The following is a 21,596-nucleotide window of genomic DNA, read 5'->3' as shown; positions in this document are numbered from 1 at the left end:
TTAACATCAACTTGTTTTCCAGTGTAGTGTGTAAGGAGCATGGAAATCATCATTTTATCTTAACAAGAAGTAAAAAGCTGAACAAACTGGAAAATGAACAACTCTTCTTAAAGATCTGTAAGAGAAGTGAGATCACAAGACAAACCACTACCCCCAAACTGGAAAGACAGACAGATGGATACAGAGAATCACAACTTGCTAAAAGCAGAAACCCATAAGCACAAACCTCTGTGAAAACCAGTGTCCGGGTAAGGAAGCAAGCAACGTAACTGAGGAATAGTTGGAGGCTCAAAATAAACAAGTCAGAAAGTCAAAACCTCCAGGGAAACCCAGTCATAGAGATGTCCCCACATCTTTGTAAATTTCACTTCTAAAGCTTGAGCAGGTTCTCGCAATAAATAGTGGAGAAAATTCCCTCACGCTACCAGCAGAGGGAAGAGAAAAGGCAATCATTTTTAAATATGCAAGAGCATATTCTGTTCTTAACAACAAGGTCTGCCTTCAGAAATAACAGTTTTACCAGAGACTAACCTGCTGGGGTTTTATCAGAGACCAACTAACCTGAGAGAAGAAAAATCACTCACACCAGTGGGCCCAAGTCTTCCAAGTAGAAGAAGAGAAGTACGCCACTCCAGCCCACTTTAGCCCTCCTATTCCACCTAAAAGGGAGCGGGAGGAAGTGTGGGAAGAAGAGATTAAGAAGCACTCCTAAAGCTCACAGTGCAAGAGCACAGACTCACTAAAAAACTGACAGCTAATGACAGGACTAGAGCACACTTCCCTTCCCCCCACACCATTACCAAAGGCCTATTTACAGCAGTTCCTTTTACTTAGAACATCATGTCCAGATATCAGGAAAAAATTAAAAGGCAAAAAATACAGTTGGAAGAGATGGAGCAAGCATCAGAATCAGACTTAGAAATGGCAGTAATGTTGGCGTTATCAGACTGGGAATTTAAAACAACCATGATTTATATGCTAAGGGCACTAATGGATAAAGGAGACAATACCAAACAACAGATGGGCAATATAAGCAGAAACACAGAAATTCTAAGAACCGGTCAAAGAGAAATGCTAAAGTCCAAAAACACTAACAGAAGTAAAGACTTCTGTTAGTCTTTTGACAGACTGAATAGTAGTCTGGACAGAGCTAAGGACAGAGTCTCTTAATCTGAGGATACCTCAACAGAAACGTCCAAAATTGAAAAGCAAAGAGAAAAAAGACTGGAAAAAACAGAACAGAGTATCTGAGAACAGTGAGACAACAACAAAAGGTGTACATGTAACAGGAAAACCAGGAGAAGTGGGAACAGAAAGAAACATTTAAAGCAATAATGACTGTGAATTTCCTCTAAATCAATGTCAGATACCAACCACAAATTCAAGAAGCTAAGAAAATACCAAGCAGAATAAATGCTAAAAATAAATAAAAATAAAAAAAATAAAAGCTACACCTATACGTATCACATTCAAATTGCAGAAATGCAAAGATTTAAAAAAAAAATCTTGAAAGAAGCCATTGGAAAAACACCTTACCAACAGAGGTGCGGAGATAAAAATTATTTCTGACCTCTCACAAGAAATCATGCAGGCAAAAAGAGAGGGAAATAAAACATTTCAAGTGCAGAAAGTTTAAAAAAAAAAAAAAAAAACTGGAATTCTGTGCATTGCAAAATTAGCCTTCAAAACTGAAGGGGTAATAAAAACTTGCTCAAACAAAAACTGACAAAATTTACTGCCAGTTGACCTGCACTGCAAAAAATGTCAGAGTTGTTTTTTTCTTAAAGAAAATGACATAGATCAGAAACTCAGCTCTACATAAAGGAAGACAGCATCAGAGAAATAAATAGAGGCAAAAATAAAAACTTTTCTATTTCTTAATTGATCTAGTAGTAATAGTTTGTTCAAAATAATGACAGCAACAATGTATTCAGTTTATGTATGTTTATATATATAAACACTTACATATGCTTATATACAGGCAAAATGAACGACAGCAATAACATAAGTGATGACAGTAAAGAATTACAACTTCTTCTTGTTATTATAAGGTACTCATATTACCTGTGAAGCAGTATAGTGTTCTTTCCAAGTAGACCCAGATTAATTCTAAATGTATACTGTATATTCTAGAGCAACTATTTAAAAAAATAAAAAAGAAGTATAACTGATATGCTAAGAAACTGATATGCTAAGAAAGGAGAGAAAATGTGGAATCATATAAAATGCTCAATTAAAACCACAAGAGGCATAAAAAGAATGGGAAACAAAAACAGAAACAAAAACAAGGGCAACAAATAGAGAACAGTAACAAATATGGTAGGTATTATTCGAAGTATATTAACATTCACTTTAAACTTCAATGGCCTAAATACACCAATTAAAAGACAGATCATCAAAGTGGGTCTAAAACTAAGACCCAGCTATATACGCTGTCTGTAAGAAATTCACTTTAAATATAAAGACACATATAGGATAAAAGTAAATAGATGAAGAAAGATATGCCATGCTATCACTAATCAAAAGAAAGCAAAGTAGCTATATTAATTTCAGACACAGACTTTAGACCAAGGAAAGTTATCAGAGATAAAGAGGGGCATTACAAAATGAAAAAAGAGTCAATCCTCCACAAAGGCACAACAATCCTTAAGGTGTTTGAGCCTAAGAACAGAGTGTCAAAATATATGAGACAAAAACTCATAAAACTGCAAGGAGAAATATATGAATCTACTATTACAGTTGTAAACCTTAATATCCCTCTATCAGAAATGGACAGATCCAGCAGGCAGAAAAAAAGTGCCAACAGAGCTGAACTCAACACCACCCTCTACCAACTAGATATAATGGACATCTACAGACTACGTTATCCAGTAACAGCAAAATACACATTCTTCTCAAACTCGCATGGAACATTAACCAAGATAGACTATATTCTGTGTCATAAAATATACCTCAAAAAATTTAAAAGAATACAAATTATACAATGGCAGCTCTTGGAACACAATGGAAGTAAACTAAAAATTGGTAACAAAAAGAGAGCCGGAAAATCCCAAAATATGTGGAGATTAAACAAAACAATTCTATTAACACTTGGGTCAAAAAAGATATTACGAGAAAAATTTTTAAATGTTTTGAACTAAATAAAAATGAAAACAACTTACCAAAATTTATGGGAAACACAGAAAACAGTACTTAAAGGAAATTTATAGCATTCAATTCATATATATTAAAGAAGAAACAGCTAAAATCATTCATTTCCACTTTAAGAAACTACCAAAAGAGGAGGAAACTGAATCCAAAGTAAACAGAAGAAAATAAATAATGACAAGAAAGAAATCAGTGAAACTGAATACAGGAGATCAAAGGAGAAAAATCAACAAAACTAAAAGCTGCTTCCTTCAAAAAACAATCAATAAGCTTCGAGCCAGGCTACGGAAAAAGGAGAGGGGACACAAACTACTAACATCAGAAATGAAAGACGGACATCACTTTAATTTCCATGGACATTAAAAGGATAATAAAGGAATGCTAAAAACAAAGCTATGCCCACAATTTTGATGGCACAGATGAAATGGACCAACTCCTTGAAAGATACAACCTACCAAAAGTCATACAAGAAGAAACAGACAATCTGAATAGGCTTGTATACATTAAAGAAACTGAATCAATTAATAGATTCCCAAAACAGAAAGTACCAGGACCAGATGGGTTGACTGGTGAATTATAACAAATTTCTAGTCTCTTTCAGGGGATAAAAGCAGAGGAAATATATTCTAACTCATTTTATTAGCCCAGCATTACACTAATACAAATACCAAAGGCACTACGAGAAAAGAAAACTAAGATCAATTCCTCTCATGAAGATGGATGCAAAAATTCTCAATAAAATTTTACCAAACTGAATTCAATAATGTATAAAAAGAATCACACAGTATGACCAAATGGGATTTATACCAGGTATGCAAGTCTAGTTCAACATCTGAAAACCAATTAATGTAATCCCTTACATTAACAGGCTAAAAAAGAAAAATCCCATGATTATATCAACTGATGCAGAAAATCCAACACTCACTCCAGATAAACACTGTCAGTAAACTAGGAATACAGGGGAAGTTCCTCAATTTGATAAAGAACATCTACATAAAACCTACAAATAACACACTTAATAGCAAGACACTCAAAGCTTCTCTACTGCAATCAGAAACAAGGCAAGGATATCCCTCTCATCACACCTTTCAACACTGTAATGGGAGCACCAGCTAATGCAATGAGCAAAGGAAATAAAATGCATACAGATAGATTAGGAAGAAAGAAAGGAAACTGTCTTTGTTCACTGATAACATGATCAACTATGCAGCTATCAGAAAGAATCAACAGAAAAACTCCTGCAACCAATATGTGATTATAGCAAAGCGGCCAGGATATGCAAGCTTAACATATAAAACTCATTCACACCCAGGCGCAGTGGCTCACGCCTGTAAACCCCAGCACTCTGGGAGGTGAGATCACTGGAGTTCAAGAGTTCAAGACAAGCCTGGCTGACATGCCAAAACCCTGTCTCTACAACAAATTTAAAAATTAGTTGGGTGTGGTGGTGTGCGCCTGTGGTCCCAATTACTCAGGAGGCTGAGGTGGAAAGATTGCTTGAACCCAGGAGGTCGAGGATGCAGTGACCTGTGTTTGTGCCACTGCACTCCAGCCTGGGAAACAGAGCAAGACCCTGTCTCTAAAAAAGAAAAAAAAAAAGTCAGTCACTTCCTTATATACCAGAAAAGAACCAGTGGAATTTGAAGTAATTAATCTGAAATTATTTGAAATTTGTATTAGCACCCCAAAAAATGAAATACTTAAAATATAAATCTAACAAATATGTACACGATCTACATGAGGAACAGCACAAAACTCTGGACATGAGAATATTCTGTATGATATTATAATGATGAAAGACATGTAATTATATTTGTCTAAACTCATAAATTGTACAAAGAATGAACCCTATCATAAAGACTTTGGATGAAAGTGATGTGTCAATGTAGATTCAGTGTACCACTCTGCTGATAATGGAGAAGGTTACAACTGTTTTGGGACAGGCAGTATATAGAATATCTCTGTACCTTCCATTTATTTTTGCTGTGAACCTAAAACTGTACTAAAAAAATGAAGTCAATTTAGAAAATATATTAAAAATGAAGATAGCCACATCATCAATAAGAGTAGGCAAAATTAATTTTTACTGCTTACTCAATGCTAATATTCTGCTAATCTCATTTAAGTAAAACTACAAAATGAACTATTTCTGCAGTAAAAATTTAACAAAATGCTAAGAATAACCATGAAAAAATGTGTACATCAACATTTAAAACTTTAAGTCAAGACAATTTTAACATTTTACAAATGTCCAACAGTATCTGAAAATTTAGGTCAGTCAACTACTTTCTTTTAATGCGAATAAAACAAGCACTACAACAGAAAATTGTAGCATTCAGACTAATATGTAATTATAGTATTCACTGGGTTGGAATAGGCCTCTAGTTACCTCCTTCCACTATTATTTTTAGTAAGAAATTTATTATTATTTATAAACAAATTAGAGTGGTTGAAAACAATCATTCTTAATATTCACTGTTTTGGAGTTAGGACTATTTTTGAAGAGGCAAAAATGAATTATATTTATTATCACAGGCAATTATTTAGAATGGTTTTTGATATATAAATACACTTTTAAAGGAACCACTTGCCCAAACTACTATTTACTATGTAGTCATAAACAAGAGTGGTCTGGGTTAAATGAACAAGAAAGAATGTAAATTCTCACATGTAAGTAAAAACAGCTTTTTATCCCAGCATCCATTCCCAGATGCCTAATGGCTAAGTTCTTTTCTCAACTATGTTAAGTGAATTTTAAAAGAAAAATACAACACATTATGAAAAATACAGTACAAAGACTGCACAGATGCAAAAAAAATGTTTCAACTCTTTCCCTTTTCAAAAGACAAAAAGAGATAAACACACAAAAGGAAAAATATTTAGCAGAAAGTACTGCAAAAGCTGATGCCGCCAGATTTATAGACACCTCTGACACAGTGCTGCTATGAAAAAGCAGAGGTACTGCTATCACAAGAAAAGACTATGTACTTTCAAGAAAGAGCAGGATTAAGCACTCTTCAACAAACAACTTCACCAGGAAAAGCTTCAAAAGTTCCAGACTGTAGTTATTTGGGGGGGGGAAAAAAAAAAAAAAACAAGACCAAACACTATTATTAAAACACCTCCAACTGTTTAAAACTTGATGTTTAACAATAACTACCATGTAAGTTCTAGGACTCATCATATCTTTTACAAATAACGAGCTGTATAAAGCAAACCTTATTTTTCAAATGAAGATTAATATAAAACAAAAATTAACAGCTACTTTTTATTTAAAAACCTTGCTAGGTGAATGTTCACGTTAAAATCATAGCTCCAATAAATATAAAGAAATATGCTCAGCATGTTATTTCATTTGTCATATATATATTTACATATACTTCCAAAAGAATACTAGTTGGAGAAATGAAATCAAGTAAAAATTAGCCTCATTTACTAAATAAAATTATATCTTTATTTACTGCTACTGGAAAAATGCAAAAAGTGGTCAGTGGGCAACTATTAAATATTTTCAAAAAGTAGATATAATTTCAGTTTCCAATTAAATTACCATGTATGTTCTTTCCAACAAGAAGCATGTAATATATCTGATTCTAAAGAAAGCGGCCAAAAATCTGAATTTTCTTCTAGGAGCCTTGTGAATTTTTTGTCTGTTTTGTTTTTTGTTTTTGAGACAGAGTCTCACTCTATCACGCAGGCTGGAGTGCAGTGGCACTATCTCAGCTCACTGCAACCTCCGCCTCCCAGGTTCAAGTGATTCTCCTGCCACAGCCTCCCGAGTAGCTGGGATTACAGGCACCTGCCACCACGCTTGGCTAATTTTTGTATTTTTCGTAGAAATGGTGTTTCACCATGTTGGTCAGGCTGGTCTCGAACTCCTGACCTCAGGTGATCCGCCTGCCTCAGCCTCCCAAAGCTGGGATTACAGGCATGAGCAACCGTGCCCAGCCATTAATTTTTAAAAAATACATTATTCATTTTTCAGGTAGTTTTTTCCCAGTTATTTTTGACAAACATCTGTAACATCAAAGAAGCCACAATATTTTAATAAAATGTTTACGTTCACTTTTATCTTTAAAGGCATCTATCTAAATGTACTACACATATGTATATGATATTAAGAAAGATATTAAGAAAAAGCTACAAAGGCAAGTCTATTTTTAATTAGAATTAGGAAGTCAAGCTAAGCACTTAAATAATTGAGCTAATCATTAAACTACCCTCAAAGGATGCCTAATTAAGCTACTTTTTTTTTTTTTTTTGAGACAGTCTCGCTCGGTCGCCCAGGCTGGAATGCAGTGGCTGGATCTCAGCTCACTACAAGCTCCACATCCTGGGTTCATGCCATTCTCCTGCCTCAGCCTCCCAAGTAGCTGAGACTCCAGGCACCTGCCACCACTCCCAGCTAATTTTTTTTTTTTTTTTTTTTTTAAGTAGAGACGGGTTTTCACCATGTTAGCCAGGATCCTCTGGATCTCCTGACGTCGTGATCTGCCTGCCTCAGCCTCCCAAAGTGCTGGGATTACAGGCATGAGCCACCGCACTCGGCCTAATTAAGCTACCTTTATTATTATACTAATCATAACTCAATAGAGATAACACCCCCTCACAAGATTAAAAAAAAAAAAAACTATAAAAATAATCTACCTTGATATATAGAGTTACTGTGTATTATTAAAAATTACTGATTCTTGGCTAGGCGCAGTGGCTCATGTCTATAATGCAAGTACTCTATGAGGCTGAGGTGGGTGGATGGCTTGAGCTCACGAGTTCAAGACCAGTCTGGGCAAAATGACAAAACCCTGTCTCTACAAAAAAATACAAAAACTAGCCAGGCATGGTGGTGGGCGCCTGGAGTCCCAGCTACTTGGGGGACTGAGGTGGGAGGATCCCTTGAGCCTGGGAGGCAGAGGTTGTAGTGAGCCAAGATAGCACCACTATACTCTACCTGGGCAACAGAGCCAGATCTTGTCTCAAAAAAAAAAAAAAAAAAAAAAAAAATACTGATTATTTTTAAGACTCTTTTATTTGTGACGAAAGGTTAAATTTCAACTAGCAGCAAGTGCTATTAATGAAATTTAAACACAAAAATGTATTTCTTACTGAACATTCTTCTCTGCATATCCTTTAAAAACAAGCCAGGCTGATAAACTAAGGCAGAGATTGGCAAACTTTGGCCTATGGGCCAAATCCAGCCAACTGCTTGATTTTATAAGTAAAGTTTTATTGATGCACACTTATTCTTCAGATATTGTTTTTGGTTGCATTTGTGCTACATATAAGCAGAGCTTAGTAGTTGTCACAGAGACCACAAAGCCTACCATAATTTGCTATCTAGCCTTATATAGAAAATGTTCGCTGACTCCTAAAGACTTAGATCTTCTTTAAATGTCTGCGCACACGCACATACTCATCCACTCTATGATCCTTACTGAAAGGCATAAAGTTGATCATTTAGGAATCTGTATGTTCCCTCATCTTGATTTTATAATTTATACACTCCTACTATCTAATTTCTGGACTCTTGATAAAAGAGACGATACTGGTTGATTTTGCTGATTTGCATTACTTTGGACTGCACTGTATCTTGTCATATCCTGTAACATTCTTCATAGGTTATTTTAAAAGAAAATGCCACTCCATATTACAGCTATAATTTCCAAAAGGTCTATTTTTAGACATTTAATGTTATATATTACTTATAAAGAAATGGCAATATAGAAATCAAAATTTTAAAGGCTCATCTAAGAAAAAGATGGCTAAATAGGTTAGAAGTGGGGATGGAATCAAAGCAAAACATATGTCACAAAGACAACGACAGTGGGTTTTAAACATAAGAATTATTTAAACAGAGAAAAGTTTATTCTAGACTTCTAGACTTAAGGAATCACTAAACACATGGCCATTGAGGAACACTAACTGTAAGCAGCCAACTGTGTCAACAATTCTTACCCCTACCTCCTTCATCTCAGCTTACCTTCCCCTCATGGCCAAAAGAAAAAAGATAAGTTACATGGTAAACAGAACTGGTGTACAAAATGTATTTAAAATATGAGGAAAATAAGAGATTAAACCAACCAACTAGAATTGCTAAATTTGAAAGTAGATGATGGCATTATACTTATTTAAAAATGATAATACAGATACATAGAAGATCATGAAAAAGTCCTTATTTTTATGGCTGCTAATAAAGATCAGAAGAAATGTGTTCAAATTAAAGTACGAAATAATTGTATAGAAACCTGAATGTCTCTACAGGAAGTCTGAGTAATTAAATCAGAAAGCACCATAACTTCTCCTTAGAATAATGTGTGCTGCATATGACTAAGGGAAGAGACATGTATCAAGTACCTTTTGGCAGTTTTGTATGATTACAGTTTTATTAACTCTTAGTTTATTTCATAAAAATCAAGTCAGTAATCACTTTGTTTTGCTTCCCAAGAACTTTTGTAGAATGACAATATGTTTAAAATCGATCTTAATTCAAATCCAAATCTAAAAGGTATTAATAGTGAAATGCCCTTTTCTCTGTATCAATCTGTTATACTCTTAAACAGATAAACATCTGTTTAGGTCAAACCAAAAAACTGTTTCCTTAATCTACCATCCCAAAATACCAAGTATACCTTCTGATGTTGCTAATATAGCAAATCAGCTCAAGAAACTCTCATTTAAACATGGAAAACAAATACACATTCTGATTATTACTAATTATTACTGCCATATTACTGATATCCTAATTATTAATTTTCTTCTTGTAGCTGGGCACAGTAGCTCATAATCTTTAATCCCAGCTTGAGCCCAGGAGACCAGCCTCAGCAACATAGTACGACCCCATCTTTGCAAAAAAGAAAAAAGAAAAAGAAAAAAAATACACACACACACACACACACACACACACACACACACACACACATAAAATTATGTGAGCCAGGTAAGGAGGTTCACATCTGTGGGTCCCAACTATTTGGCAAGCTGAGGCAGGAAGATCATTTGAGCCTGGGAGGTCTAGGCTACAGCGACCTGCGATTGTGCCACTGTATTCCAGAGCGAAACCCTATCTCAAAAAAAAGAAGAAAAAAATTCTTCCTGTAAATGATTGCCTCTTCCAGGCAATAAAGGTAAAGCCAAATTGGTATAGGGCATAAAGGTATAAAGGTAAAGCCAAATTGATCCAACAATTAAGCTTATCTTTTATTTAGTGATACTCAAGCCTATAGTTCAGTTACTTACATGTAAATGCCCAGCAAGTATTACTCTAAGTTATTATACTATACAATTACCAAATTGAGTACTCAAATTACATACTAGCAATTCAAGGGAGATAGTTTCTATGATAAATCTCTAAAGATTAATCAGATCATATGATCAGGAATTCAATATTCTTAAGTTATTTTAATTTTACATCCTGACATTTAACAACCAAGAAAGAAGGTAAATTTTGTTAATAGTATTAAAAAAAAGTCCTGGTTTCCTATTTCATAATGAAACCTTATCTGTTATACACAGAAAATGCTACAACCCATCATGTTAGTATTCAATGTGAGCTACTGTTTCAAGAAAGACATTTGTATTAGTTCATTCACATGCTCTTTCCTGGTCCATCCTGTAAACAAAGGTTTACACTTGTGCCTCTACTGACTTGGATTATGAATGTAGTCAATGGACACAAAGCTGAGGGAGCCACAATGGTATGGAGTCTAATACTTCATTCTCTTTAACAGGAACTCAGAACAATCAACCAGAAGATCCCTCTACAGGAACATAGTCCAAAGAATTCCTAAATCCCCCACAGAAAAAGAAATTCTAAGATCCAAAAGTTGGAAGGATTCTTGGAAATAATACATCCCAATTTCCTCATTTTATAAGAAAGGAAACTGAAGCACAGAGATTTTAGTTCACTTATACAAAGTAAGTCTGAAGATTATTAGAACAAGAATCTCCTAATAATAAGGTAATGGTAATTATTCCAAAGTGCCTTTACTTTTTCCTTTAGGATGGCAAAATGAAATTGTAATTTCAAATGAATCATACTGAAAACCAAACAGAAAACAAAGAGAATATCCAAAAGAGAAAAAAACTCATCTTACTTAAAGCAGAAAGGCTTACAAAACACGGACTTGATTCTCCAATAGTTAACCTATTCTTTTCAATTCCATGGCTTTTATCACATTTGTTTCCCTCCACAAGAAATCCATTGCAAAATAAACTGTTTCCAAGCAGATTCCATTTCTGGTTGTTCTGAAATAAATGTGCCTATTCCTCCTGCTGCAGTAGTCCATGCTAAGAATCACAACTTACAGCTGATACAGCACTCATTCTTCCTTTTATGCAATGTCCTCTTGAATGAGGAGCTAAAAGTTGAGATATGAGCTGAGTATTTCAAGCTCCTTGTTTCTCCCGCACAACTACAATTCCAAATGACCAAAACTCTTCCATGAACAAAAAGGATGGAGGAGGAGGAAAGTGGCTATGAACAAAAATGATGGGGAGGGAGAAGAGTGGATAAAAATCTGGCGTGGTGGCTCATGCCTGTAATCCAAGCACTTTGGCAAGTTGAGCTCAGGAGTTCAAGACCACCCTGGACAATACAGTGAAACTCTGTCTCCGCCAAAAATAAAACAAAATAGTGGTGGCACACACCTCTGGTCCCAAATACTTGGTAGGTCAAGGTGGGAGGACTGCTTAAGCCCAGAAGGTGGAGGTTGAAGTGAGCTATAATCCTGCTACTGCACGCCAGGGTAACAGAGTGAGACCCCGACTCAAAAAAAAAACAACAAATAAACAAACAAACAAGAAAAAACACTGGCTAAATTCTAAACTAATTATTTTACTTTTAGCCTATTTCAAACGAAAATCATTTCCAAATTTTTTCATATATTTATGTTTTATAGAATAAAATTAAGTAGCAAGTCAAAATATTCTAATGCTATCTTTTAAGTACAGTACAGAAAGTCATTAATCAATTTAGCATTTACTATATGTGAGAAACTTTCACACACATTAATCTAAGTAGCAATTTTGAAAACTTGTGGTTGAGAAGAACGTAACCTTTTTTTTTTGAGATGGAGTCTTGCTGTGTCGCCCAGGCTGCAGTGCATTGGCACAATCTTGGCTCACTGCAACCTCTGCCTCCCAGATTCAAGCGATTCTCCTGCCTCAGCCTCCTGAGCAGCTGGGATTATAGGCGCACACCACCATGCCAGGGTAATTTTTCTGTTTTTAGTAGAGATGGAGTTTCACCATGTTGGTCAGGCTGTTCTCAAACTCCTGACCTCGTGACCCACCTGCCTTGGCCTCCCAAAGTGCTGGGATTACAGGCGTGAGCCACCATGCCCGGCCGAATACAACTATTTTAAAAACAAATTCAAAGAAAAGAACAGTGCTTTTCAATGTTTTTTCCTCAAAGTTTGAATTAGCTACAAAAATAAATGAAATGGAGGCCTTCCCACACAGTTGCCACTCAGTATTCACTGAGAGAAATGACGGACCTGAAAATTAAAGCCACAGAAAAACTCTCATTTTAATAATAATGTAATAATCATGTATCCACCAAAATATCCCTTCATGATCGGAAAAGCTACACACACGCATTTTAGTAGAGTTAACTGTGACAATCACCTCACAAGCTAGGTAGCATTATTATTCTTATTCAACTGGTGAAGAACTTGGGCTAAATGCCCAACCGGGGCACCTGGAAGTGTTTTGGAGGGTCTGGGTTGCCACATTGACAGGGGAGGCAACATGGGCATTTAGTAGGTGGGAGACAAGGATATTAAATCTCCTGCAACGCACTGGACAAACCTACAGAATTATCCTGCCCAAAAAGCTACCACTTTGAGAAACACTGACAGAAAATAAATGGACAATGCCAAACAGCTACTAATGACTTTAAACATAAATTCAATAACAAAATCCTGGAAATCACCAAGGACCAGCCAAAAAAACCAAAACCAAACAGTAAAAGTATATCAAATACTCACATTAAAATAAGAAGTCTAGGCTCCTCTCTCAAAATGATAACACAATAAAAGTTAAAGATAACATAATTTCAAACTCAACATTTCTCTGCCACTTCTTTGCCAAGTTTTTCACTTCGCTTATAATTGCCTCATTACTTTACTTGCAAAACCTTATCATCTTTAGTTACTCCCTAAGATTTTATACAAATAAGTCGAGCCTTTCTCCAATTCCCATTCTGCCACCCGTTTTGGATCCACTTTACCTGCCTACATGGATTAATAGTTTTCTGTGAGGTTCACTTGGTCCATTCTTTTCATCTATGATACCACTACACCACTAATCATGCTAAAAAATCACACTTTCTTCCTGTCAGCATCTCCTATTACATAACTATAATTCCTAACTGAACATCACGCAGATACCTCAGGTTAATATTCAAGACCCTCAACAGCCTCCTTATTTCTCCTGCTAACTCATTTATTCCAACCAGCCTCTTTAGTACTCCTCCAAACTAGCATAATTCCCTTTTCCATGCTTTTGCCCATACTGTTTTCCTTGCCTAGAATAATTTTGCCACTCCTTCCTCTCTGTCATTCTGAATCCTTATTTACCCATGTATAGAAATGTTCATCAAATGCAACAAATTTACATGTAACCTGACTTTGTGTAATGTCAGTAGAGCCCCAAATAATTCTCTAATTTCGACTGCTTATTTAGTTTCAGTCCTTTGGTTAGAACTGGAAACTTTTTGAAGAGAAGGACCACATTTTCATTTCTTTTGTATTACTCCTCTGGAAGAATACATAGCTACTTGAAATCATAAATTTTTTCCTTGAAGAAATCATTTAATACTGCACCTTCATTTTTATAGTAAGGAAAAAAAAACTAATTCAAGGATATGTAATTTTTTAGTGGAAAGAGAGGAACCAGAATTCAGGCCACAATTCATAATCTAATGTTGTCTGACACTCAAGTGCTTGCTAAATCAACTGTAAGGTAAAAAAATCATTTTGTAAACCTGTCTCCAGCAAGCATTATAAAAGACAATCCATGCCTCGTCAAAACAAAGATTGTCTATATCACTGTATTTTCCACCAGTCAAGAAGACAATGAATGAGGTTCTTCGATAATAATTTGACAATTCATTTTTAAACCTCAAATTTTTACACAAGTTCAGTAAACCTGAAATTCCATTTTTCTGCTCAGTCTTTGAAATATTCACATATAAAATGACCTCACTGTGTTTAGAAAAAAATTTATTTTAAAAATAATATCAGGGTAACCTATGATTACATTATAGTATGAAGCAATTTGAAATTTTAGTAAATCAGAAGTCTAGATAAAGACAATAGCATTATTAAAAATACCTTCATTCTTCAATCTCATATTCTCTCCAGAAGTCAAGAAGGTTTAGCATTCAGCATATTTATATCATCTGTCATTTGCTATACATTAATGTAGCAAATACATTTAATTTATTTTGCCTCATTATTTGTTAATCTTATTAAAGAATTCAGATTTTTCATTAATCCTTATCTACAAACATTAGCTATCAGATATATCTTTCTTGTCTGGTTTTTTGGTTTTAAACCAGAGTAAATAAATCAATTTAGTAAAGTCTTCTGACATTTAGGAAGACATTCATCAGTTAAACTACATATACATTTGAAATTGTAATAGCCTAATCTTACTTCTGAAAACATCGCTTACTTTTCAATCTGCAAAGAAAATACTTTATCTAGAAGTCCATTTTCTGCTCTAAAATGTGATAACTTTTTAGGATAACTGTGTTACAGACTACAAGAGTCTAACATAAGAAGAGAATAAAGTATCAAAAGAAACCAATTACAATAGGAAAATCTACGAAAGCTCCAAGTTAATATATACACATTTGTAGTAAATCTGCATGTTAAACCAATGTGGAGATTTGGAATTTAGGTGTCTAGTTTCAAAAATAACAAAGAAAAAGATACTAACATATATCTTAAAGCACATATATGGAAAATGAGATAAAATAAAAAGGGCTTAGTCATTTTCTATAAATCAGAACCATAATAAATAAAGCTCATAAGCTCATCTGCTACTTAAACTCAACAGAAGGAATGACTAGGTGGTATTACTGGCAAGCAAGCCAATTTATCACTCTGGAATGTTCACAGAAATCTCATAAAAAGGCAAAGTAGAAAGTAATTTGGTAAACAGTCTTCCAGACTTCCTTCTTAGTAAGGAGGTTCTAAAAAAATTTTAGAGTATAATTGCAAACTATGATTACAGGTTCACTTTTATTCACATATTTAACTATAAAAAGTATACCAAAAGTCATATACAAGTGATAATTTTGGCCACCTGATCCTTGATTTTAATTGGCAATTAGCACTAGGCCTAACAATTTACACCTTTTGTGCCATATCAATTACTCAAAAGCATTAGGGTAAAAGTGTTGTCTAAGAATCTGGTTTTATAAAATCAGCCCTGCTGGTGGTACTCACTTATAATTATACTAAATTATAAAAGGGCTAGTTTGGCTGTTACAAGGAAAAAAAGTTATTTACCAAAAGAATGTCGAGACCACACTGGGAAAACAGTAAAACCTAAACTCATTTTAAAGAAAAGCAAAATAATGGAAAAATAGCTTATTTAATTCAACTTCACTTTCCTTCTTCTAGTCCAGTTATGCAATTCTTTTGCTGGGAAAAAAAAGAAACTGCTTTCAGTTCCAAAGAATGCATCTAGATCCAACGCTATACTAGTCTTGTCTACTATAGAGTTTTGCTGAACACTCAGGACCCACACTGACAAAATAACTTCATTCCCATCTTCACACAACAACCCTAAACTGGATGGTCTTGATCACTGAGTTCAGGAATAAATATACCTAAACAATTGAAGCCAAAAAATATTCTGGTCATAACCATCTAGATATTTGGGCAAGAGCACTTGAGACATACTGTCTCAGAAATTAACAGATTCAGATCTAGCCTGGTCAGATTTTATCACTTATATAGGTATGACTGCATAGTATTTACTATGTATAGTAGATTTCACTTAGTAACACAGTTCAATAGTCCATCCTAAAACTTCTATTAGCATTTTGAAGACAGCACATTAAATCACAAATAAAACTTGAGGCATTATCTTTATATATATATATATCACATAGTACTTCGTTGAAATAATGACTTTAAAATGTAAGTAAAATGCCTGGCACATGTTTAACTCAAATGCAGATTCCCTCGCTCCTTCTCAGGAACCAGAAAAATCTAAAATGTAAAGGAGTGAAGCTCCTCCCTTATCCCATATTTATTTTCTTTCTTTTCTTCCTTTTTATTTATTTATTTATTTTTTTGACAATAATAATGTCTATTGAGATCATCTAGTGATTTTTTTTTCTATTTATCACCAACACATTAGTCATTAATATGTAGGAAGTAGATATCCTACAGATGGATGAATCCAAATTTTATTAAGTTTAAAAATAAGAATATATTTCCGTTAAGTATGTTTCAAAGTCACAGTAAAACACATTTCAATATAAAAATAGAAAGTGAGTAGTCTGTACTGTTCTCACTAAAACATTATCTTGAAAAAATCTTTTGAAGTATTTGAAAAAAATGCTTGATAAAACTAATATAGTTCATACATAACCAGGAAAATTCTTTCTATACTAGTAGTTTAATGTATAGTAACCTAACAGTTTTTACAAATACATAACAAATGTAGACTACGAGAGAAAAACTATATCGAGAGAATAAATTTAACCCTATGCATTTTTCAAGAAAATGCTCTTAAAAATGGTAGAAGTATTAACCATTTATAACTTTATAGAAAATTAATTTGCTGCATTTATCTTCTGCTAATTATTTTTCTACATGGACATATCAAAAACAACCAAATTCAGATTCAAATCCAATCTCTAATTTATTAGAATAGGGAATAAGTTCAATATCCACCATGCATAATATTTTTTAAATTGTCTTTAAATCTCATCCTTAACATACCCCATTCATCAGACCAACAATATAAGCAGATATATTTTTCCTTATAAACTTCTATCTCCTTACAAATAAAATAGTTACTATAACAAAACTTCAGACCTCTCTTTGGATATATGTTTAGCTACTATAAACGAAGAGCTGAGAAACATCACAGCAGTATATGAGCTGAATTATAATCAAGGGAAAAGCCAACACATGATTTCTCATAGTATATATCTGATCACACCAACAGGAAAATAAAAATTTTCTTTGGTACTAATCCTCAGGAGGACTGGGGAGAACAAAGTAGAAGTTAAAAAATAAAATTAAAAAAAGGATACAGCCTTAAAGCACCAGTCTGAGTTCCTACTGCCAGGATCTTCTGTACAGGATCAAAGGCCAGGGCTGAGGGTTGATAGGGAAATCCATGGCGAACAGTCTAGGGATGGGCAAGTGACATCACAGCAACCAAGGCAGCAAGCGAAATTTAAAAATAGAAAAGTCAACAGAGGCGTTAGAATGTAGAACCACTACCACTGATGCAAAACACATACACATGCACTTACTGCTTTTAAAAAAAATAAGTGAAACCTACACTCACAAAGTCATTCACATAGAACCTGAAACAAAAACCTAGTCCAGCAATATACTTTAATTTCGCTTTTCCATACTGGTATTCCATAGAAGAAAATATTTTATTAATATTCCATACTATTACATCCGACACCCAATGACTAAAGTTTGCAATAGTACAAAATTCTGTAAACCCATTAAATGCAATTCATACTTTATTTTGGCAGTATTCATTTCATCATTATTTTATTTGGATGCTAACGCAAGTACTTCTAAGGAAAAGCTGTCATATAATTACTTTAGTCAAGCATTCAGTAGAGCAATAATCAAACCTCTATCCCAACATTTTACACTTGTAACAGAAAGTAGATGAGTACAACATATATTTTTGCAATTTACTATTAAGGCCATAATCATTTTAGGGCATTAGACATATATACATACACACACACACACACACACACACTTTTAAGAAACTCTGACATACAAATACATGACTATTTATGAGAAAGGCAGGTATTAATACCGAGACAAGTTTGTGTTTCTTATTAAGCAGCTGGTGAATTAATTCGCTGCATCATTCTTTCTGAATTACAGAACGCTATGGTAATCATCGTGCCACTAACAGGCAAAAATCTCAGTACTAACTTTTTAACAAAACAATGATAAAAAGAACCCTACGATTTCATATCGTAAGCCACTCACCACATTTTAAGGGAAAAGTGATGAGCAAAGGTGTGGTAGAACAGGTTTGGCTTTTTGATAAACAACATTCATTAGACACCATTTCCAAAGGAAACTTCGAAGTTGGTGAATCATATTAAAACGCTTGAATATAAAAGCTTCCAGGTTATTACTGGTGGTGTCAGAATACAAATTAAGGGTCGGATAATAGTTTGAAGCAACCTTGAACTGACTGCTGCATGTGCAAAGGGAAGAGAGAAAAATCAACGAGAAGGAGTAAAGGTATCAATCTCCAAAATAACCCACCGAAGAAAGGTTCGCCAGGGGAGGAGCGAGCCTTTTATTAGAGTTATTATTATTATTGGCGTTCTCTTCCCTTGCATTCCCATGTAAAGCCCGAGCAGCCCCCTTAAAACAACCCCAATTTTTCAATGACGGCGTCGCGGGGCTGCGCGCTCCGTTCACCTTGCAGAGCTGAAAGTGCTCGGACTGGAGCGTTTCCTGGATCTCTGGCTCCCGGTTCCCAGGCGGATGCTGCTGCTGCTGCTGCTGCTGCGACGCCGAGGACGAGCTGGCGGTCAGGCCGTCCAGCACCTTCCTGATGTTGAATTTCCTCATGGTCTCGGAGGGGCTCCCCCGCAGCCCAGGAGGGGAGGCACGGGGGTCCCCGGACGGGGCAGACTACCCGGGGCCGAGGGCAGTTTCGACCGCGGAAACGGAGGAGTGGGAGTGTGAGGGCAAGGAGGCAGCTGGGGGAAAGCAAAAGATAATCCGAACAGGAAATACTGCGACGACGAGAGGCGGCCACAAGAACCCCGGGCGGCGACCCCTCTTCCTCCGAGGCCGCCGCTGCTTGGCGCGGCTGCTGCGGCGCCGCTTCAGCCGCCGCCGCCGCCGCCTCGCTCCGCGGCCAGGCAGCAGCAGCAGTGGCGGCGGCGCCCGAGCCCGCTCAGCCCAGCCTCACCTGGCCGCGGGCGGACTCTGCGCCGCGCCGCCGCCCCGGCTCGCCCCCGCCGCCGCCACCGTCGCCGCCGCGTCCATGGCCCGCGGCCGCGCCGCTGCTCGCCCGCCCCGGCCCCGCAGTCCTTCGGGCGTCCTCCGGCTCCTTCTCCTCCTCCCGGGGGTCGCCGGCTCTCTGTCCGCGGCCGCCGCTCGGCCACCCAGCCGCTGCCCGCCCGGCCTCGCACACTAGGCGCCTGGGGTGGGTCCCCGCGCCGCCTGCCTCGCTCCGCCTCGCTCCTCCGCCGCTGGACCGGCCCGCCCTCGCCGCTCCCGAGCCCGGCTGCGTTCCTCAGGCGCCGCCGCGGCAGTCGGCTCTCCCCGCCCAGCTGCTCCCCCTCGCCTGACAGGGCGCCTGAACACACGACACCAACGCCCGCCCAGAGCAGCAGCTGCAGCCGCGGTTACCGCGCGGGCCACGGCGGTGGCGGCAGCAGGGCCTCCCCAGAGCCGGGCTGCAGGACCTGCGCATGCGCGCCGCAGCCCAGTTCCCCCCCACCCTGGCCCCGCAGGCCCCGAGCCCCCAGCGGGAGCGAAGCTGGGGCTTAAATTATCTGCGAAAATCCCAGACGCTGGCTAAATTTCTCCCACCCCAGTCAAGTTGCCAGAGTATGCAGCTGCTTCACTTGCAGCTGGCATAGTAAAAATGTTGACGACTAACTAGCAGCAAGAAACCTTTCTTTCCAATTCAGTCGTTACAGCAGGGGTTGATGCTTTCTCCCCGTTAATGGGGTGCACGCTCCCGGCCGCTAGCTGCAGTATTATTGTTCTTGCTTTGACGGGCTTTGTTTTTGTTTGATTGGATTTGAGTTTTGAAAATGAACGTCTAGACAACGATTATGTCAGTGGCAGGAGGATGATGGACTTAGGTACTAGGAAAGGAGAGAAATCTAGAGGGGAAAAAACGGGTTCTTTCCTGCAGCTGCGACTGTTGGTGGAACGTGTCTGGCCTTAACAGGTACCTGCTGGGATGGAAGAGGCTGCCAGCGGGGAACGGCTCCAGTGCCGGTGTCAGCCCCGGCCGATGACACTACCCCGCACCCAGCCGCTCGCCGGGGAGGAGCGCGGGTGGCAGGAAACGCCGCGCTGCCACTCTTGTTCAGAACCTTCAATCCGCCCTGACGTTGATTAGCCACTCAGTAATCTCCTGGGAGCTTCACTGTTGAACAGGGAAAGGGGGATAGGATGAAGTTTTTTGCTCAGATCTTTCCGCGGCCGCACTGCCCATCTCGCGTGGATGCTTGGAGACAAATGCCTGGCTCAAGTTGGCAATGACAGAGATTGGGCTGGGGAAACCTCCCGGAGAGTGCGTTCAACCGGATAGGTGGACGGAAGCACAGGTAGTTCATTAGAAGGATGTGGAAATGGGAAAGACGTAAGGAAGGAGGGAAGTGCAGGGAGACTAATCCTAATTCGGGGAGAGGGGTATAAATTCCTGGCAAATGACTCCTTGAGCGCTCTGATATGCGGAAAAGCCACGGAAGCGCTACAAAAGGGTTTTTTTAAGTTCCAAACCAGTCAGAAGTACCCGCCCTCTTCTTTGTGATTGGCCGGCTCCCTCTCCTGTAGGGAAATTTTCGCCACCCTATTGGTTGAGGTGACCAGCATTCAAAAGCAGCGAACCAACTACGACTGGACCCAGGGATTTCGGGAAATGTAGTCCACTCTGCAGCTTCCGCATCCCAGGACAACGTCTTACATTTGGAACGTACAAAATTTTGATTTGTCGTTTAATATTTATTGATTCACTGGGTGCAACGGCCAATAAAGCAAATTTGAGAACATTCTTAAACTATTTCCAAGTGACTCTGAATTTTTTGTCTTAACATTTTGTTGTCAGGCGGTGTGCAAGGTACTAAAGACACGAGAATGCAATTCTTGCTTTCAGCAAGCTCACCACAGTCTAAGGAGACGACTTTTAACATAAATAGTAATTGTAAAACGATGTGATGAGTTCAATGATGGAATAATGAAGGAGGACGGCAGAGGGCCACTTAACTGACCAGGAAGGCTTGGACATAGTGACTCCCACTATAGATCATGTCAGATAAGGAGGAGCAGACCAAGCAAACAGAAGGCAAAGACCATTGGAAGACGATGGGGAGGAGAGCCTCAGAATTACCTTAAGAGCATTTTAAAAATACATGTGACTCCACAGGGGAAAATTGCAAAACAGACAGATGAAAACCCCATAGAATTGTACAATCTGCCTTTTTACTTACCTAGATCTAAAATCTATTGGATAATTTTTCATCA

General features: G+C 37.5%; 1 protein-coding gene across 3 annotated transcripts in view; it reads right to left on the bottom strand.

Annotated features, from left to right (window-relative positions):
* Nucleotides 1–19,417, bottom strand: part of STXBP5 (syntaxin binding protein 5) — a 207,534-nt gene extending 188,117 nt beyond the window's left edge. For 2 of the 3 annotated variants that reach the window (XM_023188408.2, XM_023188409.2), the window contains exons 1-2: nt 18,807–19,417; nt 17,426–17,523 (exon numbers count right to left, since the gene is read on the bottom strand). In XM_023188408.2, coding sequence (XP_023044176.1) covers nt 17,426–17,523; nt 18,807–18,959 — 251 coding nt within the window. In that variant the 5' untranslated portion in view covers nt 18,960–19,417. The remainder of the gene's footprint in view (nt 1–17,425; nt 17,524–18,806) is intronic. The other variant, XM_023188410.2, reaches the window with a different exon arrangement.
* Nucleotides 19,418–21,596: the final 2,179 nt, after the last annotated feature.

The sequence above is a fragment of the Piliocolobus tephrosceles genome, chromosome 5 (genome assembly GCF_002776525.5).
Source record: "Piliocolobus tephrosceles isolate RC106 chromosome 5, ASM277652v3, whole genome shotgun sequence".
Lineage (NCBI taxonomy): Eukaryota > Metazoa > Chordata > Mammalia > Primates > Cercopithecidae > Piliocolobus > Piliocolobus tephrosceles.
The sequence above is the reverse complement of the archived record's forward strand: the minus strand, read 5'-3'. Positions and strand labels throughout refer to the sequence as shown.